The 27,306-nt window shown below is 38.0% G+C and overlaps 1 protein-coding gene across 2 annotated transcripts in view; it reads right to left on the bottom strand.

The window, feature by feature from the left end:
• LOC110446575 (fibronectin-like) overlaps positions 1–27,306 on the bottom strand; it is a 42,860-nt gene that overhangs the window by 5,591 nt on the left and 9,963 nt on the right. Inside the window, exons 2-22 of one of the 2 annotated variants that reach the window (XM_021491783.1) lie at positions 23,353–23,655; positions 22,318–22,512; positions 21,438–21,787; positions 16,224–16,368; positions 14,970–15,134; positions 14,426–14,578; positions 13,104–13,265; positions 12,696–12,859; positions 11,949–12,102; positions 10,574–10,893; positions 9,563–9,704; positions 8,981–9,091; positions 8,427–8,624; positions 8,059–8,145; positions 6,940–7,060; positions 6,342–6,591; positions 4,607–4,751; positions 3,009–3,113; positions 2,571–2,768; positions 2,048–2,131; positions 1,540–1,602 (exon numbers count right to left, since the gene is read on the bottom strand). In XM_021491783.1, the coding sequence (XP_021347458.1) occupies positions 1,540–1,602; positions 2,048–2,131; positions 2,571–2,768; positions 3,009–3,113; positions 4,607–4,751; positions 6,342–6,591; positions 6,940–7,060; positions 8,059–8,145; positions 8,427–8,624; positions 8,981–9,091; positions 9,563–9,704; positions 10,574–10,893; positions 11,949–12,102; positions 12,696–12,859; positions 13,104–13,265; positions 14,426–14,578; positions 14,970–15,134; positions 16,224–16,368; positions 21,438–21,787; positions 22,318–22,512; positions 23,353–23,655 (3,615 nt within the window). The remainder of the gene's footprint in view (positions 1–1,539; positions 1,603–2,047; positions 2,132–2,570; positions 2,769–3,008; positions 3,114–4,606; positions 4,752–6,341; positions 6,592–6,939; positions 7,061–8,058; positions 8,146–8,426; positions 8,625–8,980; positions 9,092–9,562; positions 9,705–10,573; positions 10,894–11,948; positions 12,103–12,695; positions 12,860–13,103; positions 13,266–14,425; positions 14,579–14,969; positions 15,135–16,223; positions 16,369–21,437; positions 21,788–22,317; positions 22,513–23,352; positions 23,656–27,306) is intronic. The other variant, XM_021491784.1, reaches the window with a different exon arrangement.

The following is a 27,306-nucleotide window of genomic DNA, read 5'->3' as shown; positions in this document are numbered from 1 at the left end:
TGAAACAATAATTCGTTTTTGTCCAAAATAAAGCTACATATTTACTTCTACCACATGGCGTCGCTTTTGACGCTGTGCTTGACATGCCTTGTTCGAATAAACTTGTCATTAAGATAAGCAATCCACTTTTTACCGATAATATTATACTTCAGTTTTACATGACAAGTTAGTCTTTACGCTAATACATAAGCTAACTATTTCTTCTTGTGACTATTAAAAACTGTAACGTTAGCGGATAATTAGCATTCAGAATTTTCACGGTTTCAGTAGAAATACGATTTCTGTTATCGCAGCAATGATAGTGCCTGTTATCAAATCGTAGATATTAATAACGCTGGAATATTAACAAGTTATAGGGATAAGTAGTCGGTTAATAATAGTATGTCGTTCGCTTTATTGGCGACGCTTACCATGTAACTGACAGCTGACTAACAAATCACGCTTTCAAACTGATCATTCAGGACGTGACAATGAAACTGCCAGACACGTCTCGAAGCGTGATCAAAATGTCGTATTCATGTTGCAAGAAGAAATCAAGCGTTTCTAAATGAGATCATGAAGGCAACTGTAAAGCTTATCAATTAATATTATATAGAATTAATAAACATACGTTGTTTGAAACACTGTTTTGTAAGTTTGTCCGTTCACATTCGATTACTTGCACGGAAATGGTGATATTTATAGCAAACCCATGAATACCAAATCATATCAAGCCCGTTAGTGGCGAAGCAGATACTTTGATATAAAGAGAAATGTTTCAGTATAGGAAAACTGAAATGCGCCCTCGTATGCTTCCTGTTGTCTATGATGCAATTGATGCTGATGCAGAAAAGTCTGCAGTGTTTGAAGGGGTTTATACGATCTTCGTGATCAATAATTTTCTTGATATTTAAATACATTCTGTAATCTCGTGATATTATGTAACATTTAAATAATTGAATTAACTTTGAAGGAGTAAAGCCAGCAATCAATGTGAACTAGCATGTGTCGAGTTACAATAGCATGGGCAAGCTAATCTTCATTTGTAACAATTCTGTCTTTTTGTACGTCTGGTAAAAAAATTGAGCATTTAGTTGTGAATACTAAATTACTAGTATATCGGGTTATTGTGATCAGCGAATAAGCTATGGACGCACATTCTAATAAAATGCTTCATAAACATTCAACTGAACATTCGAAGATTACCTATTTATGAACATGAATTTCATATTATAAGCAATATTCATTTAAAACTGCAACAGTCGAGGGACAAATTGAAGTCGGCAGGACGAGAGAGGGGTGAAATATCACTACAGTAAAAAATGTACTAGGGGGCTTGGCATTGAACTCGGCTGGACGAGAAAGGGGTGAAATATCACTACAGTACAAAATGTACTAGGGGGCTTGGCATTGAACTCGGCAGGACGAGAAAGGGGTGAAATATCACTACAGTACAAAGTGTACTAGCGGGTTTGGCATTGAAGTCGGTAGGAGGAGAGAGGGGTGAAATATCACTACAGTACAAAATGTACTAGGGGGCTTGGCATTTTAAAGACTTACCAATAACTTCTGTGACTTCAGCAGGACCGACCGTGGTTCTCGTGATGATGGAGGACTGCCTACCTAAACCAACCAGATTTACACGTGATATCGTGAGTAATGTTGTACCTTCTTATTGTACGTAGGTTTGTGTTTAAGCTCGTTGTATACACACAACATTACAATAACAATTACGCATGACGATTGGACAAAAAGACAAATGGCCTATATCTTACTTGATTGCAATGGCCATCCTAAAAATATCGTTATTTATCAATGCACAGGTGTGTCTTTCTTTATAATCATATAAAGCTTTATATGTACTTCCTTAGCGATATTGGGAATCCTTAATCCGGTCAAGCGGTCAGGAGGGCTGCAAGAGTGACAGCATTTAACAAGGGAAGGAACCCTTTTTTATTTTCAAATTTCCCCCTCATTTTTTATATTTTTGTCTTATATTACGCTTCTGTTTGTTTTTATTCAATTGTGATTGTACAGATACATACAACAAATTAAGACAACAACCTACCCGCTCTGCCCATTTTAAAAACTGGACGGCTTTCTCCGATCTTGTTGAACGCCCGTACGCTGACGATGTACTGCGTGTTTTGTCCTGTAAACAGTGTCGGGATTATATTAACGTGGTGCAACATGGTCACAGTATGTACTTGTTCGGCAATTATATTATCGCTCTGGCTGTGTAAGGCCACAGTTACCTGCTCGAAGTTTTGTTTTTGCTTTGTTTTATTGTTGTCTTTTTCCTGCGTTTTGTTTCATCTGGTGCCTTTAACAGATTTAATAGTTTAAAGTCAAATAATCAACAGGAAACAAAAAGAAGCTTGAATTAATTAAGTATTTTCAAAACAAATGTCTATGTAGACCCGTCTCTATATGTTTTGATAATTTACTTATTTTTAAACTACAGAAATAATGAAGAAAAACAAATCGAAATATGTTTATACATATATATTCAAATCGTACGTCATAACCTCATCATATCATAAATAAATACAAAAAAGCTCACACTTTTATGACAAAACCAATTTACATACGTAATCCTGTGATGGTATATTCCGTCTGCGTATTGTCCAGACTATGTCGGTACACTTCCGGTATAAAACGCCCATATCCCACAACATATCCGGTCACCGGAACATTGACGTCAAGTGGTCGGGACCAGGTGATATGTAGTCCCATACTATGCGACGCCACAGACACATTAACGGGAGGGTACGGTACTATTAGAGTCGCTGATGTAAAATAAAAACTATTAGATTAACGATTCAATAACGTCACTGGTAACTTCATGACTTAAATTGTATACATGACTATCTAAGATAAAATCGATATATTATAAAATATTGAATAAAATTACATATATTGTATATTAATGGGTGAAGTTTTATATAATACAAGTTGATGAATTTAATTGTTTTCCCGGCTGATCAATTTGGTTACTTAGTTGCTATACTAAGTTGCACGTTACTTACCGGGGTCTATTTCCGTCAAAACTTCTATCCAATCCGAGGCACGTCCTGTTCCGTTCAGATTTATGGCTGCCATGGCAACCTCATACAAGGTACCCTGATGTAGACCTACAAGAGTTTAACTGACTCAGATAAACGATATTTGTACTAACTCAGATATACAATGACTCCAATTTGATATCGAGTGATGTCGGTAAATTATACCAATAGATAAATTCCCATGGTTTACTGAATCAGGTCTACAGGTTGATAACGGTCTAGATCTTACACACTTTTGCTCATGTTGATTTACAAGAATATTGGTGTCTCCAAATACAACGAGATTTACATTTTATTTAGATGTAAAGATCGTAAAAATTATCGCTTACTCAAAAATATTCGATTAAAGCCAGAAGTTTTTTTTTATTTTATTTTTTTTCATTTTCATTTTTGTATTTAAAATTTAAAAGGTCATTAATGCACATATCTATATGGTCTTATAGTCTTAAGTAAGAACATAGTATTACTGTATCCAATCTACAAAGTATGAACAATAGTTCATGTACCAATGATGTGTCCCATTGGACGAAAAAGGCCATATGGTGCAGTAAGATGAGTACTTTGTTTGACTTTCGGCATCTTCGAACAATAATATTAGCCTTTTCACCCCTATGCAACTTTAGTAGACTCTACCATGCATTGATATGGATGAGTCCATTATGGTCTACGGTGTTGAAAGCGTTGAATGGGTACTTTCTTTGTTCGTATTTGTTATGATTATTTCATGATTTGCTATCTCCCTTTACTCCTTTTTAGTGCCTCAACGGGAACAATTGTCAAAGATGTGTGTAAAATATCAACGGTAAAATACACTACCGACATTTATAGCGTAAATTACCTATAAATATAATTTTATTAGTTTCAATTTGCTATGTCTCTTAGTTTCGTATTGCTGTTCACATGCTAGCTCTACATTAGTTTTGCCCTGTGCTTGATTTTGCACATCATGGCTGTTTCATATTTCGCCATTGATTGTATGCTGAGCTTTTGGTTTTGCTGCGAAACAAGGATAAATTGTGGCTTAAATATTATTTGCAGATTTAAAATCTATTTTCTTTGGACATACTACGCAGTGATCGTGTGTTTGCTGAACTGAACGGAAGGTTTTTATCATTAAAAAAGTAAATCGGCACATCTACATAACATGCACCCAACCTGAACCGCAAGGATTTCTTGCCTAATATGGATGTAGCCGATTTGTGTTCATAAAAACATACAATTTCTTAACAAGAATGTCTTTGTACGAATGTATATTGAAGTGTCGGTATCGTCAGTGCAAGCGACATTCCTAGAACAGCCTAACATTACCTACAGTTTAATCGTGTAGACATAGAGATACAAATACTATGGTGTCAAAGCTACATTCCTAGAACAGCCTAACATTACCTAAAGTTTAATCGTGTAGAAATAGAGATACAAATACTATGGTGTCAAAGCTACATTTATCTACCTAAGATGACGTAGTACACGATAAACAGACACTCTTCTTTATTTTATAGTATAACATCTTTGATGACGTAACACACATCAACATACAATAAAGACATTCCTTTATACTTTACCGTTGATGACGTAGGACCTTTGGGTGCTGGCTGTGACGTTTTTGTTAGTGATCTTGTGTCCGACCTGTCTGTATAATACCATGTAACCTGTCAGAGCGCCATGCCAAGTGACAGCGGGCGGGGCTTGCCACATGACCTCGATCGACTGATTAAAAATATGCTCATGTTATCAACTTAATTAGGTTAACATTTGTTTTGCACAATTGTTTTCGTGCAACATTTTTATTTATTTATATTTTGACATGATATGTGTATTAGAACGTTTGCCCTATTTAACCTTACTAATTGCTTAGCAATACAGAAGAAAACAAATACACAAGGTCGGCTTTTATATCAATAAAGGACAACAAGGTAAAAATGTAATTTATTGATGGAGAACCGAAGGAAAGGGGAAAACAAATGCAAGTGGAAACATTTCATACTTTTCGGATTTTATATCAGAAAAAAATAAATGTTGACGACATTTTGTTCAGTCCAGTTGATGTTTCTCTAGAAAATTGTTATATGATACCGGGTGAGAAAGCCATAGAACAGCTACTTTACGAAAAGGGATGTGCATCATTTCGCTTAATTACTGATATATTTCGGGGAACTTTTCGCAAACAAACCAACAGTCAAATGTAACTTGAAAATATCCACTAATTTCCGGCTAAATAACAAAATATGTAACCATTTGCTTAAACCAAGAATTCCACGGAAGTGGATGTGTCGCCTGCGCAGGAAGCTGGGAGATTACGAAGAAATAGATACACTTTTCATTTCAAGAAATAATGTTAAAAGTAAGCAATAATCATAGATTATGTTTTTGGATGGCATCATTTTGTTTTTAGGAACTTGCTATGGATACTCATTGTCTCAATTCCAAGTTTAATTTGTATGATTTGTCGGATGGTTTCCCATAAATAAATGAATAAACTTGTGGGTTATGATGTTAAACAGCTAGTGTTGTCAATAACATTTGGAGTAAGACGGCATTTCAGAGGTATACACGGTGGGTCAAGTGGTAGATCGAAGCCGTCAAGTATACAGTTTTAGTGAAGTTTCTATTTATAGATACAGTGACCTTGACATTTGACCTTCGGACCTGAAAAGCAATCCAAAGCAAGCACTTTTGGTAAGGAAGCACTGCATGATGTTTGAGTTTGATCGGCCAAAGGAAATTTAAGTTATTGCACGAAAACCTCTGTTCGGACGACGCCGCCGACAAAGCAATACCTATGTGTCACCAGCTTTTCGCAGGCGACACAAAAAATCAACATGTGTGGTGTGGCATAAATAATTGAGATTGAACACCCGGTTTAAGCAATTATCTTTTCACCAGAACTTTTTTCAACATGTTTCCATTTTTTTCAAATTTTGAGGCTTCATTAAAATATACAAATATTTGTATATTATGTATATTCTAGTACTTTTACAAATAATACTAATCGTAGGTACGCATCTCATTCAGAGCTTTTAAGACAACATGACTTTATCCCATTTTTTAAAAGTTAGGCTTTTTCAGCACGACAAATTTGTAATAAGATTCCTAGCAGATGCTTAATTGGTTATATTTGCAAAAAGGAAATGTTACATGCTCATGGGTTCTTGCCAAACAACATCTGCTTATTATTAAAAAATGAAAGTGTCGTAATATCGCGGACATAGTAGGATTTCATCATAGTTAAAGATGAATCCCTGTCATTAACAGTAAATAGAGATTGCTACCCATATTTTAATTTCCATTACTACCTACCGTCATGTTGACGAGTGTCGACGTCACATTTACAGGTGGCTCGCCAGGTATGTCGCCGAATGTGCTGACATAGACAGTAGATGTGTTTCCGTTGACGTCATTGAGGTAGGGGATGACAGATATTGCATACTCCTCGTTAGGTGTTAGGTTGGCTATGATGTAACGGTGATCTGCACGTGTCACCCACTGGTCGATAATATCAGAAGAGTTTAGGCCGACCTTGACATTTGGACGGTAACGGACCAAATATCTGTGAGACACACACAACAACAGTAAAAGCTTCCTGTTTATAATATCAAAGTTTTGCTTTATACACATACAATGAAGTATTAGTAGTGTCGCTACATTTCAAGACTCACTGGTCCCAGTGTCATGCTAATATTCCAATTTTTTAGTGATAATCATGTAAAGCAAAGTAGAACAGTTTCTAGCACAGCGTTATCAAGTTAGGGTTTTTTCGAACTCAAACTCTATATAAAAATATTACTGAGTTGCCAACCAAACAGGAAGTGCGTCAGTGACTCCCACAGAATACTTGATGTACATTTTTGAGCTCCAATATGCCAATACGCAATAGCGAAGAACGCAAAATTACTACCTGGTAAGTTCTCCGGTGTTAGGAGGAGACCACTCCACCAGAATCCGGGTCGAACCGATAGCACTCGCTTTTAATGACGTCACTGAATAATCGGACAGCTCATGAGAATCTGGAAGAATAACTGATAATTCCATTTAATGTATTGGTCTTTTGTTTAGCTGCACTGTGTACTTCTGCACACCCTTAAGTTTGCACTAATTGCCTTTAAAATTAAGAACAAATGTTGTAACGTTCTAATAGGGAAAATAATAATATTATCACAATCTATATGTAGTTCGTAGGTCTTAAAACGGTTCACACATTATTATCCGTGGTTATAGGGCCTTTGCAACCAGCTAATATCTTTCTATACTCCCTGTGGAGCATACAGCCGGTGCTGCCATTTCGGCGCTCGCAGCTAGCATTCTAGCACTGTCCAACCAGGTATTCATTTACAGCTGAGTAGACTGGAACAAGCGGAGTCAAGTATCTCGCTCAAAGAGACAACACAGCGCTGTGACGTGACTCGAACCCGCAACCCTTCGGTCAAGAGCACGGCGTCCTACCACTTGACTACCGTGCTTCCTATATTTACATGAACCAATGTTAACATTATCATTTAAAGCCTTAGTCAGATCATGATTCCTAACAAATCCTTATACATCTTAATAAATATCCAAAAAGGTCACTACGTTTAGCATTGGTAGGTTATCCGCTGAAGCTACTTTTAACAGATGTTCTATCCTTTGGTAAGTTTGCAAATTGTGGTAAATATTTTTAGGACAGTGTATGGCAAATATCATAATGATTTAGATAGAATGGGTTTTCCTTCCAACATGTTCATGCTGAAAGTGTAATTTTACCAGAACCTTCAAATAAAATAAAGATATTTTCTTCGAATGTATCACTCTGACGGAGCGTTAATTCAATATTCGTGTCTGATTTTCCTGTCCTGCTTTTATTGTTGATGCGGTTTGATAAGGTGCAGATAGGTTTGTCACCTTTGGCAACGAAATTAAGTTTTTGTGGGTTTAGCCTCTTATAGAGGTCAAAGTGAATGTAAGAACCGACAACTCTTGGAAGAGATTGACAAGTCATAAGTAAGCAACTAATCAACAGTAGGTAATCGAAAGTACTCACCGACATGTCTATACACCCGGGACACCTCGTCACTTATCCCTGCTCTATTGGAGGCCCGAACGATGGCCGTATACTCTGTAGATCTATCTAGAATAACAAAATGCTATATTGATGAATTTTGAAATTAAGTGAAAAAGTCGATTGTTATTGGTAGCTTGGAAAAGCAATCATGTATCATATTTTGTATTCATGAATATAAGAAAATAATTCCTTGTAATGATCGTAGTTTTGCCATTAAGTGTTTTTGATCTTTTTTGATAATAGATAGCACAGAGTGAGTCATTTGTTAATTCATTCAATCAAAATGAATTAAACATCACATATGTCTTTTTTCATTGGACAGTAAAGGCCTAAAATATTTCACGTACGTGCTGGAGTGATTGTGATAGATGTGACGTCAGCGGTGACCCGTCGCCGCTCCAGGACCTCCGCCTCTCGGAACACCTCTACTTCGTACCACTCTACTAGTGTGTGGTATTCTGAATGTGGCTCTAACCATGATATGACCAGCGTATTGTCCCGGTTATCGATGAACACGTCAGCCGGAGGAGTGGGAGGGATGTCAGCTGTAACGAAGGGATGAGGGTATACATAGGCCAATACAGGTCATCGGGCACGTTTTCTTGGACTCAAACGTGATTTTACAAAGGCTCCAAATTAAAATTTATAAAGAGAGATTTTCAGTCAATATGTATGTATTTCAACAGGTTGCAAAGGGGGAATTTTATATAGAAATCTTATATGAAGCATACACTTCAACGCGGGTTTTAAGATAGACTTCCAAATATAACTTTTCAGATTTCACCTGCACCTAAATATGAGCATCTACTTATTTTCAATTTTTCCCGTCGATCAAATGGTCAGCTCGACAGTTATCCTGACGATATGTATATAACAGTTTGTGAAGGTGTTTTGCCCTTACCGTTGAGATAAGCCTCTGGGTAGGTCGAGCCCTCTACAAACACTTTACTGACCGTGCTTTCTTTTCTGCGCATTTCAACACAAATATTGTACCGCTGGTTGGCAAGGAGACCTGAGAAGGAGAGGTCACTTATAATGATATATTCGTATGTTGGAATGCGTCTATGGTGGAATAATGGTACAGAATCGTATCGCCCAAATAAAAAAAAAAAAATACTCGGTCGCGCGCAGTTACATTTAATTTTTATTTATTTTTCAGATCTAAATAAATATGATATTTTGACATTCGAGAGATATAAAAGTGTCCCGTCTAGGGCTTCAAATAATATGGACTTTGAACGATTAAAGCTACGTTTGAATGATCACCTGTAAGCAATTAGATACACTACAGATCGAACATGAAAGAAAACATTTACATTTGAAATCGCGTGGGATGGTCCTGTCAAACGTACAAAGCATCTATGTCAGGAAAAGCTTATTTATAGTCCATTTTGTTTCCTTTAAATATAACAATATATAAATGTGGAACACTCTGATACATTCATTGTTTTTATCTACTTTATATCTATCGATAACGACTAACCTGTGATGGTAGCAGTTTCTTCGTGATCTGTTACGTCCATCACGTGACCATTGGAAGAGTTGTTGCCCTTGACTGTATATACTATCCGGTAGGTGACGTGACTGCGGTACTGCGTTGGGCACTTCCAAGTGATCACCAATGTCTGTAATGAAGGATAAGAAATTAAATCGTCGTACAGAATTGTACAATTATTTGAAGCTGGTAGGTCAGTGCATTTGTCTTAGTACTGTTCGTGTGAAAGTGTATGTTGCTATGTAGGTGCAAATCAAATTTGGTACATTTATGTGAGGTAAGGGACTGGATATGTTTTGCAGTTAAAGAGCTAGAACATTTCTGTGAGGTTGGGGATGGGTTGTTTTTGCAGGTGAAGGATTTGTACATTTCTGTGAGGTTGGGAACTGGGTTGTTTCTGTGAGTTTGGGGACTGGGTTGTTTTTTGAAGGATTTATACATTTCTGTGAGGTTGGGGACTGGGTTGTTTTTGCAGGTGAAGAGTTGGTACATTTCTGTGAGTTTGGGGACTGGGTTGTTTTTTGAAGGATTTATACATTTCTGTGAGTTTGGGGACTGGGTTGTTTTTTGAAGGATTTATACATTTCTGTGAGTTTTGGGACTGGGTTGTTTTTTCAAGGATTTATACATTTCTGTGAGTTCGGGGACTGGGTTGTTTTTTGAAGGATTTATACATTTCTGTGAGTTTGGGGACTGGGTTGTTTTTTGAAGGATTGGTTCATTTCTGTGAGGTTGGGGACTGGGTTGTTTTTGCAGGTGAAGAGTTGGTACATTTCTGTGAGGATTATAACTGGCTATTAATGTATGCACGTGAAGAGTTGGTAAATGATTTTTTACGTTGGAAGCTTGTACCAAAATTTGAATGTATTGAGTGGATTGATTTTGCAAATTTATGTAGCTAGGAAGTTAAGGTTCATTTGTTGGATTTTTATCATCATTTTACGTCATTACGGATCTATCATGTTTGAATAATTCTAAAAAAATAAACCGTATACTTACCGTAGAATTGACTGCATGGACAGATACTTTCTCTTTGTCCAGCAGGGAAACCGCCAAAGTGGTGAAGATTTCCGAATGATTGCTGGCACCCGGAAACTCTTCAGCCTGAACATGTACTGTGTATGACGTCCCCGGATCTAAGTTGTCAAGGTCATAATGTGTTCTTCCTTGGTCCATATGATAACGAGGCGGGTCAAGGTCTTTATACAGGATGTACGTCATAGACATGCGGCGGAAACGTCTGATGGGAGTTATGCTGACTATGGCGCCAAACTCTGTGATGGAGGACACGCCCACTTTTTTGATTGGATCAACAAGGTCTGCAACAAATAATAAAGATCGTCGTTCATTACATCAAATACTTTGCGAACGTATTGTAGATATAAGTCCAAAAATAATTATGTATACGTTTCAGGAAACATGACCGGAAAAAGGTAGATCATTGGGGTTTTTCGAGAGGTGGGGGCTAAATTATGACATTGAAAAATTACCAAACATGTTTTTTTAGGTATTTTAAGTTAAAATATGGGATTGAAATTTGGTTTTGGTACCTGCCTATGAAGTAGAGATTATAAATATAGTTGCAATTTGTTTGTATGTTTATCAAACTGTTTGCATCCGGTGAACAAGTTCGAGTGAGATAAAATTATAAGGGTCGGAGGTAAAAACTACAGTCGGTTTTGGTACCTGAAACATACATATTTTTTTCTTTGGCCTTAGTGTATATGTGTTTGTGCCTATCAGTCCTGACCTTCCGAGTACAGTATTTTTACCTACAAAGTACGCGTAAACTGCGATTGTGGCTTTCTGTGTGTTCTGTATCTACGAGTAGTAGTATTTAAAAAATAAGTGATCTGGCGAGATTGAATCTACCATTTATGACCCTTCCAGCCATTTATCATATACGATCCTTAATAACCACCCGATTGGTATTATTAACCTACAGGTGCACAGGTGAGATTGTGTCAGCCATTCCTGACCGTCCGAGTCATGTGATATCTATTGATTACGAACTTTTGTTGAGGTGAATATGTGATTATATAGACCTGACAAAATGATCTTAACATCGACTTCGTCTCGGTTAACATCACTTTCGTAGGTTCCTAAAATCACATATTCATAAAAAAGTCCTTTATTATCATATTATATGCTAAATCAACCATTAAACAAGAAAATAGCTTATAAAAATTGTACGGAGGTATGTACTACATTTGGCAGGGCACATTGCGACGTTACTATTAAACTGACTTCATAAGTGAACATTGACCCGCTCTTTCTTAAGCTATTAAAAGCGCATCAATATTATCAATCACCGTGGTTAAGATCCAACCAATGAGGGTGTAGAAACAATGTGTGTCTGTCCTGTCGTACTTACCTATGAACTGATGAGAATCTGACTGTCTGTCCAGACCGTCCGCGGCAATACACCTGTAGCGACCCTGGTCGGTCGCGCTGACATTCACAACAGTCATTACAGACACGATTCGATTGGGTGGATATCTTTCGAACGTGAACACGTACTGGTCACTCTGTGATGCGTAAAAATAATGGATAATGCACACATCATTGTTACTTTCGGCAATACTTCTTCTCAAGAACTGTCAGTTTGAAACAAACCAGCCTCGAAGCGTATGGCATACACTTATTATAAAACAGGTGAGGTCAAGCGCTAATGTAAAGGAGTTTGACGTTTTATTAATGCGTTTATCCACATGTAATATCCATACTCCTATATTATATTTTTTCTCGGCGTTTCACGTCTTCGCTAACGCCCGGGCCATATACAGATGGATGTTTACAGAAACACCTCCGAAATGATTGAGTAGAGAGGAAAGATAAGATAGGAATTATATAAATTTAGTTCAGAGAAAATATACATGCTCGATACAACGTGAATATCATGTGGATCCTTAGATCGGCTTGATACATAATGACGTTTATATCACAATTTCCACGTTCCTTAGTACAATTTGTATGTACTCTTCTTTGTTTTGAGATGCAAGTCAAAATAAGAATATTAGTTTCCTACTAAAATATTCGGAGGAAACAACAGAATAAACTGTTATTCAATACCCAACAAACAAAAAGATAGTGTTATTCACAACAGAACTTTCAAACATACTTTAACTGGAGTACTATTGCTGACGTCACTCGAGTTCCGGTAAAGAACGCGACCTCCTTTCTTCCACTGAATTGTGGGTAATGTGATGCCAGTCGCCTCGCATTCCAGTTGGAGGCTTGAACCATCTTCCCCGGATATATCCACCAGTCGGACATTGAGTGGCACTGCAACCAATGGCCATAAAAACTGTTACCTAGCAAAGATCGATGTAACTGACCAGGTGACGGCCTGTTAGTAACGTTAGCAAGCATCTAGGTGTATAGCATACCTTACACAATACATGTGCGAATAAAATACTGAGTGTGAAATATCAATTTTTATATGAAACAACATAAATAATGAGGCCCTATACTGTCGATCTATAAATACAAAATCTACATTTACTGATAGTTGTGAACATCTTCTTACCGAGCGTGGTAAACTGTTTCAGTTGCTGCAGCACGACTCTCTGTGCCGCCATGACAGTTATCTGAAATGTGACGTTATACTCTGTGTTTGGCTCCAGACCCCTGATCACGTGATAATCCTGGGCCTCGTCCGTCACCTCCAGAACTTCCTCATACACGTCATCTTTAATACAATTTCCTCATACACGTCATCTTTAATACAATTTCCTCATACACGTCATCTTTAATACAATGTTAAGTTTTAAATATATATTTTTTATGAAAAGTATCGAATATGATATTTTCTATTCGAAGAAAATATTTGAAATTATTTTGAATAGACATGTAATAGCATTTTTTGTTTTTTCTGAGTTTTAAGAATCAGTAAATAACCAGTAGGATCTTCCCCTTCATTGGATAAGACACCCAAATACAACATTTTTATTTAGAGGATTGGAGATTTCTCTGTTACATCCCCAAGGCAGTGGATGATTATGTTTTCCCATCATTTAATGCTTTTTAACAAGAAATGTTTTAGCATTTGTAAGGTTTTTGCTATCCTGATTTGCAGAGCACCTCTCCCGTCAAGAGATGATTATGGCATTATATCTAATTTCCCCGTGACGTCATAGCATTGTCTTTCTTCGTGCAATACCCTATGGGGGTGACAAATACATCTCGAACAGGTAAAAACGAGAGACAATTCAGGCGAAACAAGTTGGGGAAATGAACAAATCTAAATTGTAATTGAGTGATCCATAATTTCAATGTCCCCCTACCAACAGATGATGACCTATCAGTCGCTCGAATACCATTATTAACGATATTGCACAGTAACCGATTCTTTTTACATATACTTAACTTCCGTTTTTATGTACCGACGAAGGAGATGACACTTCTTTGAATGTCAACCTTACAAAAATGCTCGTACTGTACTTTTTGATCATATAAATCATTTAAATGTACATTTAACGTTGAGATTATCACTGTTTGGAAATGAAAATCTGGCTTTGGATACAAATTGTGATGTATTCAGACAAGTGCAAACTTTTATTAGATCCAGTGGAAGATTTTAACATGTTTCGATTATGAACCTGACTTCAAAATATGTTTTTGTTTTTGTTTGTTTGTATGTGTATGTGTTACTTTAAAAATCGCTTCATACTACTATAAATTGTAATTGACAGTCTATATCACCATCTGTTGTTTTGAATTATTGTTGTAAGGAGATGGCTTCATAAGTTGTAATAACTTGTGCCAAATCCTATTTTCCAATTCTGGTTAATAAAATATGTTTAAAGTCAAAAGATGACACGCATGTGTAGAGAATCTAAAGATACGTACCGAGTGTGACCACGAACTCGTAGGTAACCCTGGTATTGTTTGGTGCAGGCCAGGATAGGTTGACCGCATTGACCAACGGCGTGATTCTGGGCATGAACGACGCGAAGTCTACCAGGGGTACGAAGTCCTCAAAGTCAAACCCAACATCTTCATCTGTTAACGAAAAATGTATTCTCAAAATCGAATGCTAGTAATGTTTGCACTCGGCAGATCGATTGATAGTCAGGAATGTGTAAAAACATGACTTTGTAATAAATACGACATTTTAACAAACATCACTGTGTTATAGGTAAAACAATTTTAAAAACAAGTCGAGTTTGATGAGCGTTTGGGAACCAGGAAGAAGAAGGTGGGAGAGAAGCGACATGTCCTGATACAGATGCACCAACTAAAGATTTGAGAGTATCAAATGAATTATTTGAAGACCTATATGTTAGTGCATGCTGTCAGCAGTAAAATACTTTAAATAGAACTCATTCCATGTGGTAAAACGACTGATATTCTCTTCTTTGAGACTGCTATATATAATCGATGAAATATTTACCAGGTTCCGGGAGTGATGTGTTTGCACTTGCCGCTGGGTCTGCAGTTCCCTTCTGGTTGCGTTTGTAATTGTTGAGGTCTACTATAATCCATGATGTGTACGGGCCAGTCTTCTCATTGATCCGAGCCCCAACCCTTATCTTATACGTCTCATCTTTGAAAAGGTCTGTTAACAAAACGTAACACAGGAGCTAGAAATGTAACTCACAACATAACCCTTTCACAGATATACAATAACAAGCATAAAAACTGGAAATGCAATCCGCAATACAACCCGGAACAAATGTACATTTACGGCACGTTTTGTAATAAATCTGTACTTGTTGGTACGGGTTAAATATGTGCGTTCTACATCACTGAGCCTTACATACCTTCTCCTTTAGCTCTTTGTAATGTTTGAAGGAGAAATCAGAGCTACTGCCGATACTTATTTTACCTAAATGACCTAACACCTACATGTGTACTTCCCGTTTTGCTCTTTTTCTACATATTCTTCAAACCACTTTGGTTATAAAGTTCTCTTTTTTTAACATAATCAGACGAATGATTTTGTTTATTTGTGATTTACGTTCTTTTATAGCTTTGGTCACTTAGCCTAGTGTTGACGGTGGAGGAAAGCCGGATGTCCCGGAGAAAAACCACCGACCTGCGGCCAGTACCTTCCCGCGACCATTTGGTGGAGGGCTAGTGATCCAGACGGCAGACGCCTTGGCACGGTCCATAATATACAAACTTTAATCATGTTTTAATCTACAGTAAACCAATACTTCTCTAAATTTTGAATTGATAAATTAACGGGTTTATTTCCCCTGTCCCTCAGTTTCAACAGCATTTCAGATCATTGTGACAACTAGTACCGTATAACATGAAATGTTCGTTGTGTATAAACATTCGTGGTTTTCGTGGTTGCTATTGAACCACGTAAAAAATAAAACGAATTTGTCTACTGTTTGTAAATATAGGATATCCACGAAAGTTTGTACCACGAAACTATCTAAATGGCTTCAGACCACGAAGGAAAGTACCCACGAACATTTCATGTTATACAGTATAACCTATCACTGATGGGTCCTAGAAGGATGAAACAGCTGTATGTTGCAGTGTAATTCAACGTGATTTCCAAAATGACGTTACTGTTTACACACCACCAGAAGTTATTTTTGGCATACTGTACATGTTAGCAAATTTCAAAGGTGCTATTATGATCATCTGTATGTCTAGTGATTATGCAAGAAATTGTGAAACGAAGACTTACCCGTTATGACGTATCTGAGCCGGTCTCCCTCCGTGAACACAGAACACATATCCCCCCTCCGGAGCCCCTTTCGTCGATATTGAAGCTTGTACCCAGTCACGTGATCTCGGCCATCTACCGGCGGCAGCCATTTAACAAGAATCTTCTGCAAAGAAAAGGAAACTAATCTGTGAAATTTCCAAAACCAACAACAGTATATAAATATTACATTCATTAGCAGGTGACAGAGAATATTGTCAACCCGAGAAAACCATTGTCACCCGAGGCGAAGCCGAGGGTGACAATGGGTTTTTGAGGGTTGACAATATTCCCTGTCCCCTGCTAATGAATGTAATATCTATTTTGTTACACCAAAAGCCAATGTAGCTCAGAAACGGCAGCAAACCTCGATAATGACATCTTGTTTGTTGATAGTCTGCTGTTTACAATCGCTATCGCACCGGCGCCTTAAAACCAATGTATTTTCGGAGGGTGACAGAGACTTTTGTTTAATTTTCTCCCAACCAATCAAATAGCTAGAAATTCACTTGAGGTGTAACAATTTGAAACATTAGCTTTCACAAAAATGCATTGAATACCTCGTCAATACACAAGGAAAAACTCAAATAAATACAAAGTATAAAACGGAAACTTGGGAGGTAAGGAACCAAGGGAATTAGGATCGTGAACTACATATAACTCTTTAATACAAGTAAATGTATAATAATTCGAGAGTAAATACACGGACATCCTCGATAGCCAGGGGTTACGCTCATCTTCGCTCTCTACACCCCTGGAATATGTCATAGCAAAATTGAAGGCAAGAAGATAGCTGTTTAATTGGTCTCAGGCAAAAAAAACCTGACCAATCGCTAGGCTGATACATGTCCTTTGAAGATTACAAAGGAGAGACGCCCGACTTCAAAGCCTGTCAATGTTTACCGTTACGTGACTGCGAGATTATTTTGATGTTCACCAAAGGATCGAACTAGTCTTCTTGTCTCATCTCAAGGTGGCGCACACCGAGCCTTCAATTTTGCTATGAGATATTCCAGGGGTACAGAGAGCGTAACCCCTGGATATCTAGGATGATACACGGACCACATATACTGACAACATAACCGTTATTACTTGACCAGAAGTTTGTTTGTTTGAGTGGTGGTTTGGTTTAAATAATAATTTTATTTAATTCGTCATACATAACAATTACACAAATAAATAGGAATAGGATTTTTTTTATTTTTTTTTAACAAATATTTTATTCCCCCAGCCATTTTTTCATAAATATGTATATACATATACTGCTTCAAGTAGAGATATATATACATATATAAATATTTTGATAGGGGAATAGGATCTGGCAACAAAACTTTACATCTTATATAAAGCCATCTCCCTCGAAATGTAATTACGTGAGAGAAGCACTTCAACATACAGTTAGTTAATACACATCAATTGTTTGAGTTAACAGTGTGTGATAACACTGACCATTGTATGTGATAGACTAACAAAATCAAAGGTACGTATGATAAAAGAAAGGAAACAGTAACGGAGAGAGCATGAACAGATCCAAACTGGCACCTATAATCTACCCGACTCTAACATGTACCTCTATACCTTATCTAACAAGTATGCTATCATCTAGACACAGATTTGGGTCACCAAAAATTAATATTTTAAGTTCCTATAGTTTTCATTCTAGCTTGGTTGAAGACCGTACATTGCATCGAATAATGGGGAGTTTCCACCTGCCCACATCTGCAACGATCTGTGTCTGAAACATGATTATCATAGAGATGACAATGAGTGGCGGTTTTACATCCGCTTCCCTACCGCGGAGTTCGTGAGCCACTGTAAGTATCAATCGATTGATTAGTTAGATTGTAAGCCCTACCTAAACATCAGTATTGAGGTATGTAATTGCACGAGATACGAAACTTATTAAAATAATACATAGCAATTTTAGTTTAGTCTAAAATAAGCGTTACTGTTGATGTCTTTATACAAATAGTAAATTGACATTTTAACATGCCAATCAGTCTCGAGGACTCGCACAACTAAATCAGCCAATCAGCAAGTGTTTCCTACGATTGTAACCCCTATCTAAATACAGTCCGGGTTCATACGAGTATTTTAAATAAGTAATTGTTGACATATTTTACATTGAATGAAATCTACAGATATTGAACTTTAGAAAAATATATATATATTAGTAGATTTAGTTGTGTGAGCCCTTCTAACTAAACTGAATCCTACAAAATGCCACTATATTTCGTTTATGCAGATCTTGTTGCAGATTTGCTTGCTATACAATATGAAGGTATAACAGCATCGAATAAAGATGGCTGATGCATGTTAAATCCATTATAAAAGTCCCGGTAACATATTTAACAGTATGTTAATCTTAATTCCAAGAGTCATGTAACCTAGATTAAAAAACATGTTTTAGATAATGAGTCATTTCATCACATTCATAATTGATATAAATGAGCTTGGCATGAGCAATTCAAATAAAAATACCATAGTGTTAATAACTTGTCAAACTTGTTTATCACAACACTGAATGTTAATTTAAGAAAGAAAATCTTACATAATAAATATTTATGTATCTAGGTCACAAAGCCCTCGGTTTCACCTTTATAAACTGTAAAAATACGGAACCAGAGCATTTAATTGTGATGTTTGTGGTTCGAATAGACATTTTGATATATGGACGATAAGCCTCTCAAATGCCAATAATAGAGAAATTAAGTTGTGCATAATCACAGTATTTCAAAGGACTGTAGATGGGATTAACTTCGTAGCGTTCAGTTTGATTACAAAGGAGATTGCAATGTTTATATATTTCAAGAATTTTTACGAAGGGTCAGCCTTTAATGCATTATTATAATATATATGTTAAATTCTTATTATAGACCATGTTAAATTCGCCGTGAATCACTTGAGACTGTTAAGTTAAAGTTTAATATCTCTACATTATAGTTCTTGTTGATACATTTGAGTTCTTACAGATAGGTTCGGGTTCTTACAGACAATAGCAAGCATGGTCTACACTGAGGACTGCCATCATAGCTGTATTTCTCAAAACGAGGTTTCACAAACAGTCGGTACATGTAATACTAGGAATGATAATCTAACGGAACGCAATCATCAACAGTTCTTAATACTGATGTTTCATGAGAGTAAGTTAGTTATTGGAATCCTAACAGCCCATGGACACGAAAGAGGGTATTAGGGCTAATACAATGTAAATTGAACATGTTAAAGGAAAAGACACTAAACAAACGGAAAGGTAAAAGACAAACGGAAACTTAAAAAGTACAAGTGGCGATGGTTTGATTAGGGTCTTTAACTATATCTTATCGTAAGGTTGATATTTACTGTCACGACCTTGCGAGATTTCTGTTCTTTGATTACAGGTAATCTGATTCTTGATTTTCTAACATGATAATTTCTTTTCTAGTCTGGTTATTTATTTTTCAACATCACAAGCGGTCAGTCTTATTGCTGATATTACACAGTAACCAATAGATTCGCCACCAACAGGCCGACAAGGTGAAATTCTGTGTCAGCAACAATACAAGCGGCTTCGACCTTCCTCCCATATCTGGATCTATCAGTATGCATTATGGTAAAAGAAGAACCCTGCGGTTTGTACTCTACAAATAAATACATCTTGGGGGAAAATGTTTGTTAATCATAGTTCCACATTAGGAGTGTTAATTGTCTATTGAGGAAAACAGGGTTTGCTTTGGTTTCCTATAAATAATTGCTAGAAAGATGTTTATCTCAAGTTTCCAATAATTCCAGTCCACGAGATCGACCTTGACCTTGACCTTGTATTTGGCAGTACTTGTTTAAAAGTAAAATATCTGTGGTAGCCAAGACTTGTGATTTTTCATAAGACTTCGATAAGCATCTACACTGCATTACTACACATGTTCCGAATACTTCAGACATGGACATTTAATTGACATTAAGTACAAATGCTAAATCCAAAATGGACAAACAGATCATTTGATGCAATAAAGTTTTAACTTTGCTTGGCTTTCTACATCGACAAGTAAATCTGTATATATAGTTTCCATTACTTTATATTGCATGTGATTATCCTATGTCTGATTTAACTGATGTGATTTCTATCAAAACCATTCGCGTAATTAGGATGTTTTGTTGGTAGGCATTGTGGTAAGTGTCTGATGTAAGCTGGAGAGCAGACTGTTATGACCGTTTGTCACTACAGTTGGCGTGATATGGAAGATAAAGCCATCCGATTAGCAGTCTGTTTTACTTCCACACAATAGCTCCGTAGGGTATTTTAGTTCCCTCAAGCCTGCAGGTAATGATGTGTAGCCGATGTACCGTTATCTAGAGATGTTAGATAACAACAGTGAATTAATACAGAAAGTCAAACAAAGCCAACAATTTACTACACCCATGACTCAATTGTACTAAAGGTCCAAGAACGCAAACCCAAGCGGTTCTAAACATGTGTTGGAAATAGGAAATGTGTCTTTGAGACACTTTATAAAGTAAAATTTACAACCTTTGGCTACAATAAACAATTATTAAGGGAATAATGCTAATGAATTTTGAGATTTTTGGTTTGGTTTGATTTTGTTTAACGTCCTATTAACAGCTAAGGTCATTGAAGGACGTGCCTCCATGTGTGTAGTGTATACGTGCTGTGTGTATGCAGGAGACAGGGTATGTTGGTATGTTGGTGTGCCTGCGGCGGTGTATCGTGATTATACTGTCGCAAATTGAGTTTAACTGGCGGTAGTAAAACGGATGTTTACGACAATATAATCGTGATATACCGCAGCAAGTCTCGAAATACAGTAGGATTATCCCAATTCGTATGCATAACAGCTAAAATAACCGAAATAAACTACAATTCTTAGATATTTTCAGCGTTTCCGGGCTGGTGACGTCAGGAATATTCAAAGGGAGGTAAAATTTCACTGACATTTCGGATCATGCAATTGTTCGTGACGTCATTAATTAATAATTTTATGACGTGACCGGGTCACTCAGTGTTATTAACATCATTAAAAATCGCCATCCGTGTTTCATATGCAGATAAGAAATTTACAGACGGTATATCGTGGCATAAGCATTCAGGTTAACAGTGCGTGGAAAATTCCAGCATGTTCTGTTGCTCCACCATTGAATATGACGTCACTGCCGCGTGTCCTCATTCCAACTCTAAATGTGATATAAGGAGATACGTACCGTGGTTCCGATAGCCTTGGCCGTGATGTTGCTGGGAGAATGGTTCACAAGTTCGGACTCAGTCGTGAAATTCACTTTGGAAAATTCGGACGTCCGTCCGTTCGTGCCGATCGTCTGTACACGGACGGTGTACGTAGAGTTCGGACGGAGAGCGTCTATGATGTAAAACCGCTTACTGATGTTTACTGTCCGTTCTTGACCTTGGCGTACGTTCGTCCATAAAACGCGGTAAACACTAATGTCCGATTTCTTAATTTTAGGACGACGCCATTTTACCTTGACTATTGATGACGTCAGCGATTTTACTTGTAACGTCCTTGGTTTGGGTATATTGCTCTCGTCTGGTATTACTGTAACACATAATTTTGTTCTGTATCAAAGCAATGTAACGACATTTGATTATTTAAACTATCGTTGATTATTGACGTGCTATTACCTTATGCAATCAAAATTAAAAACGTCATTCATTGTTGTAATAAGAATTAATAGCATTTCAAACTGCATTTTTAAATTCAAACTAGTTACAGATTTATGTTCCGAGATGCCATTTCCTTCTTTAACATAGTGACATTGGAGAGCAATTGTTAAGATATAGTGAAATATCAATGGGCATATGAACAATTTTGTTTTATTTCATTGATTTTTCGTGATGCGTGACGATTGCAAAGTCCAACCAGCACTAATCCATATTTTTTTGAACTTTTGACTTGATTGACAACCCTTTCACATACAATATGTATGAGAACTACCCCACCTATCTTACGGCCCCTCACCATCCACCCAATCATGTCCCGAAAAAGATAAATCATGAATTTAAACTCTTTTTTATTGTTAAGTTTTTCATTTTCTAATTTCTTGTAGAGAGGGGGAGACAACTCACATGGACACGAGTCGGCGAGACATACGTCTGATGAGGAAGTGGTGTTGAAAGTCGTGCCATTTTCGTAAAGTCGGGACCGCGTCCGCACCGTTGTCCCAGACCCACATGAGACGGAGCACTCCGACCACGTGCTCCACTCTCCCCAGGGCCCCGGGAACACAGCATCATCACCCTGACTGCTCGGGACCAAAGAGTCTGAAATATTACACAATAACTAATTTCTTTTCTGTATATTGTTTTTGTGAATGTCCACAATAGATTCACATTTTAGTGATGATCTTGTACACTTTCAGATCTACATGGAATTATTCAACAAATCCTACTTGCATCGGTTTTGAGTAAAATCATTTAAACATATAATAAGTTTATTACGGTGCATATTTGAGATGCAACCGAACTTAGTACGACTTTCACAGGGTTTTTTCCTCTGATAGTTATAATTCTACATCACAGATATGAATGTTTCTTGTTTTTTTGACAAAGACTATCCATTGAGGTACATTTTCGAGAAGATTTTTTTTTATAATCAATATCTATTTAAAAATAGAACATAAAGCTCGATTTGACGTCATAACCGGTTTTCGACAATGAAGTCTACCCTAAATTGTCCCAAATAACAGGCTATGGGAATATGAGAGAAACTGCTGAGATCATTGAAGGTGAGTGACACCACCGAAAATAAGTGTAGCAAAGTGACAAAATGACATAGATCCCAAGTGTTCAAATGGGGACAGCAGCTTAATTCTGGTTCCTCCAATGTTCCCTAAGCAGAAGACACAGATGAAACCCCCGATTCTGCATGAAGGCCCCGCATTAGTCGCGTTTTATGCTATCAGGCAGTTGGATACAGCAGGCCAATTCTTTTCTCGAGTCTTCAGGGGTTAAGAAAGTTTTAATGAGAGAAGTTAGATTAGCACAAGTCCAATGTGTAACGTGTAAATCTGCCAATGGTCGTCACTTACCGGTAAGTGGGGTAGTGTTTTTTATAATAACTTACCATCGGTAAGATGGGTAGTGTTTTTGACGGTAACTTACCATCGTAAAGTGAGGTAGTGTTTTTGACAGTAAATGACCATCGACTCCGCTTCTTGCCTTTAGTAAACTTCACGGCGAAGGCGTATGTAGTGTTTGGCTCGGCGCTGGTAAATAGATATTCCGGCTTGACCACGCGTGCGTATTCATACGGTGTCTGTCCGCCATTCCTGGGCCGGTGTCGTAGAGTGTAGAATGTATCGTTTTTATCACGTTGGCGCTTGTGTTCATCCCACGTGACGAAGATCTCGTGCGACGAGATTACGTTTGCCTGTAAACTAGATGGTGCTTTGAATGCATTGACATCTGAAATTAGAATGAAGGTTGAAAATCAGTAACAGAGCGACACAAAATAGTGACATCATTAGGGAACAACCCAATATTAAGACCCCAATATATCAAAAATTATAACGGATGCGTGTCTACACTTTATTACCAGTTACTGAAATAAGAAATGATGCCGACAATAACACTAGTCGTCTTACTCAAATAACTTATACTTAAACTAGTCTCGGTAGACCATTTTTATTTATTACAATAACACTAATAAAGAAAAGATACCAACCTAAACAACAGATCACAATATACCCGTCGTCATGAGCCAGCAGTAAATCACCCTTTACCGCGACACACCTTTTCACCGGGTCACCCCAGATACTATGGAACCTATGTCTGGGTAAACCCTGAAGTCTCGGTAAACCCTGAAGTCTCGGTAAACCCTGAAGTCTCGGTTAACCCTGAAGTCTCGGTTAACCCTGAAGTCTCGGTTAACCCTGAAGTATCGGTAAACCCTGAAGTATCGGTTAACCCTGAAGTATCGGTAAACCCTGAAGTCTCGGTTAACCCTGAAGTCTCGGTTAACCCTGAAGTCTCGGTAAACCCTGAAGTCTCGGTAAACCCTGAAGTATCGGTTAACCCTGAAGTATCGGTAAACCCTGAAGTCTCGGTTAACCCTGAAGTCTCGGTTAACCCTGAAGTCTCGGTAAACCCTGAAGTCTCGGTAAACCCTGAAGTATCGGTTAACCCTGAAGTATCGGTAAACCCTGAAGTCTCGGTTAACCCTGAAGTCTCGGTTAACTCTGAAGTCTCGGTAAACCCTGAAGTCTCGGTAAACCCTGAAGTATCGGTAAGCCCTGAAGTCTCGGTTAACCCTGAAGTCTCGGTTAACCCTGAAGTATCAGTTAACCCTGAAGTATCGGTAAACCCTGAAGTATCGGTTAACCCTGAAGTATCGGTTAACTCTGAAGTCTCGGTTAACCCTGAAGTATCGGTTAACCCTGAAGTCTCGGTAAACCCTGAAGTCTCGGTAAACCCTGAAGTCTCGGTAAACCCTGAAGTCTCGGTTAACCCTGAAGTCTCGGTTAACCCTGAAGTCTCGGTTAACCCTGAAGTCTCGGTAAACCCTGAAGTCTCGGTAAACCCTGAAGTCTCGGTAAACCCTGAAGTCTCGGTTAACCCTGAAGTCTCGGTTAACCCTGAAGTCTCGGTAAACCCTGAAGTCTCGGTAAACCCTGAAGTCTCAGTAAACCCTGAAGTCTCGGTTAACCCTGAAGTCTCGGTTAACCCTGAAGTCTCGGTTAACCCTGAAGTATCGGTAAACCCTGAAGTATCGGTTAACCCTGAAGTATCGGTAAACCCTGAAGTCTCGGTTAACCCTGAAGTATCGGTTAACTCTGAAGTCTCGGTAAACCCTGAAGTCTCGGTAAACCCTGAAGTATCGGTAAGCCCTGAAGTCTCGGTTAACCCTGAAGTCTCGGTTAACCCTGAAGTATCAGTTAACCCTGAAGTATCGGTAAACCCTGAAGTATCGGTTAACCCTGAAGTATCGGTTAACTCTGAAGTCTCGGTTAACCCTGAAGTATCGGTTAACCCTGAAGTCTCGGTAAACCCTGAAGTCTCGGTAAACCCTGAAGTCTCGGTAAACCCTGAAGTCTCGGTTAACCCTGAAGTCTCGGTTAACCCTGAAGTCTCGGTTAACCCTGAAGTCTCGGTTAACCCTGAAGTCTCGGTTAACCCTGAAGTCTCGGTTAACCCTGAAGTCTCGGTTAACCCTGAAGTTTCGGTAAACCCTGAAGTCTCGGTTAACCCTGAAGTATCGGTAAACCCTGAAGTCTCGGTTAACCCTGAAGTCTCGGTTAACCCTGAAGTCTCGGTTAACCCTGAAGTCTCGGTTAACCCTGAAGTTTCGGTAAACCCTGAAGTCTCGGTTAACCCTGAAGTATCGGTAAACCCTGAAGTCTCGGTTAACCCTGAAGTCTCGGTAAACCCTGAAGTCTCGGTAAACCCTGAAGTCTCGGTTAACCCTGAAGTTTCGGTAAACCCTGAAGTATCGGTAAAACCTGTGTCTTGGTATCAGTTGCTCTGTAACAGTACGTCGACCTGTACTGTTACACTCTGTGGCTATGTTCACCAACAAAGGGTACAAATTACAATTTACAGTTGTTGCATGCCTTATCAGTCAACAGTCAAAACTATTTTCCCGAGGAGTTGCAATTGGGACCCACCAGATGAACTGTTTCCCGAGGCCGCAGCATTTATTCTTGTAAAACGACAATTTTCATGCAACCTTGAAATGTAAAAAGACGCCATTTTGACTCCAGTGCGCAAGTCTGTGACGTCATGTTAATGTCCTAGGCGTGACGTCAGAATTGAAACAATTGACACTTACAACCAATCTCAGGGCTGATAGGTCATATTACATGGGTTAATACGTAATATTTATAATTGCCACTGTTTCTGAATCGATAACGTAAGAGTAGGCAAATCTGTTTATTTCTCAATAACTTGAGTATAGAACGTGATCCAGTTCTCACCGCGTATGAATATATGTAAATATTGGCAGACTTCTTTCTGCAAACTCCATGTCAAGGTTTACAAGCAAACGCTAGTATTTAGACTTCTACTTCTAAATGGTACTGACCAACTTCAACAATTTGAAGATAAAATGTCAGACGAGGAGTGAAACATGGAAAGAGATTGTTTTTAAAAGATACGAGATGGTCTAATTTGCGTTTGAAAAGTGACGGTAGAGGGCTGATTTGAATAATTCCGTTGTGGGGCTTGAAATAATGTCAGGTGGGAGTTTATTCCACTCGGGTATAGTTCGAGGGAAGAATGATGCCTTTCTGGTCTGGGTTTTTGAGTGGGGAATTTGATACGAAAACTGGTGGTTTGTTCAGGATTTTCTAACTGTAGGGATTAATCTGTCTGATTTTACGATAGCGACTTTCTGGTTTACAATGTTATAAAGCATGGTCAGACGAGCATCTCTACGTCTATCTACTAGAGGGTGCAGCTTTAGGTGGTCCAACATTTCTGACACACTGGAGGTACGATAGTTGTTCCTGTGTTTATTGAGCACATAGCGTGCTGCCCTTCGCTGGACCATTTCCAATTTGTCAATTTTTGTTTGGGTGTGAGGGTCCCATACTGTACAGGCATACTCAAGTGATGGTCGAACTAATGATTTGTATGCCTGTACTTTGGCTGATGTTGAGCCAATTTTAAGATTTCGTCTTAAAAAGCCTAGCGTAGAATTTGCTTTTGGGCAGATAGTATTTATATGTGAATCCCATTTAAGGTCAGATGATAGTGTTACACCCAGATACTTGGCCTGACTAAGATGTTCCAGTATGTGTCCATGTAAAGTATAATTATGGACTATTGGAGTTTTGTTTTTAGTCACCGACAACACTTTGCATTTGTTTGGGTGGAATATCATTTTCCATGTATTTTCCCAGAGCGCTAGTTTGTCATGATCTGTTTGAAGTGTTTCAGCATCACTGTTTGACTTGATAGCAAGATATGTAATAGCGTTCTCTGCAAATAAACGGATTGGAGCATTTAGACCCACATGGATATCGTTTAAAAAGTAAAGAAATAAACTGGGTCCCAAAACTGACCCCTGGGGTGCCCCGGAATGGACATCGACAAAATCAGACTTCTCCCCTTCAACTA

Source organism: Mizuhopecten yessoensis, unplaced genomic scaffold (assembly GCF_002113885.1).
Source record: "Mizuhopecten yessoensis strain PY_sf001 unplaced genomic scaffold, ASM211388v2 scaffold2805, whole genome shotgun sequence".
Taxonomy (NCBI): Eukaryota; Metazoa; Mollusca; class Bivalvia; order Pectinida; family Pectinidae; genus Mizuhopecten; species Mizuhopecten yessoensis.
The sequence above is the reverse complement of the archived record's forward strand: the minus strand, read 5'-3'. Positions and strand labels throughout refer to the sequence as shown.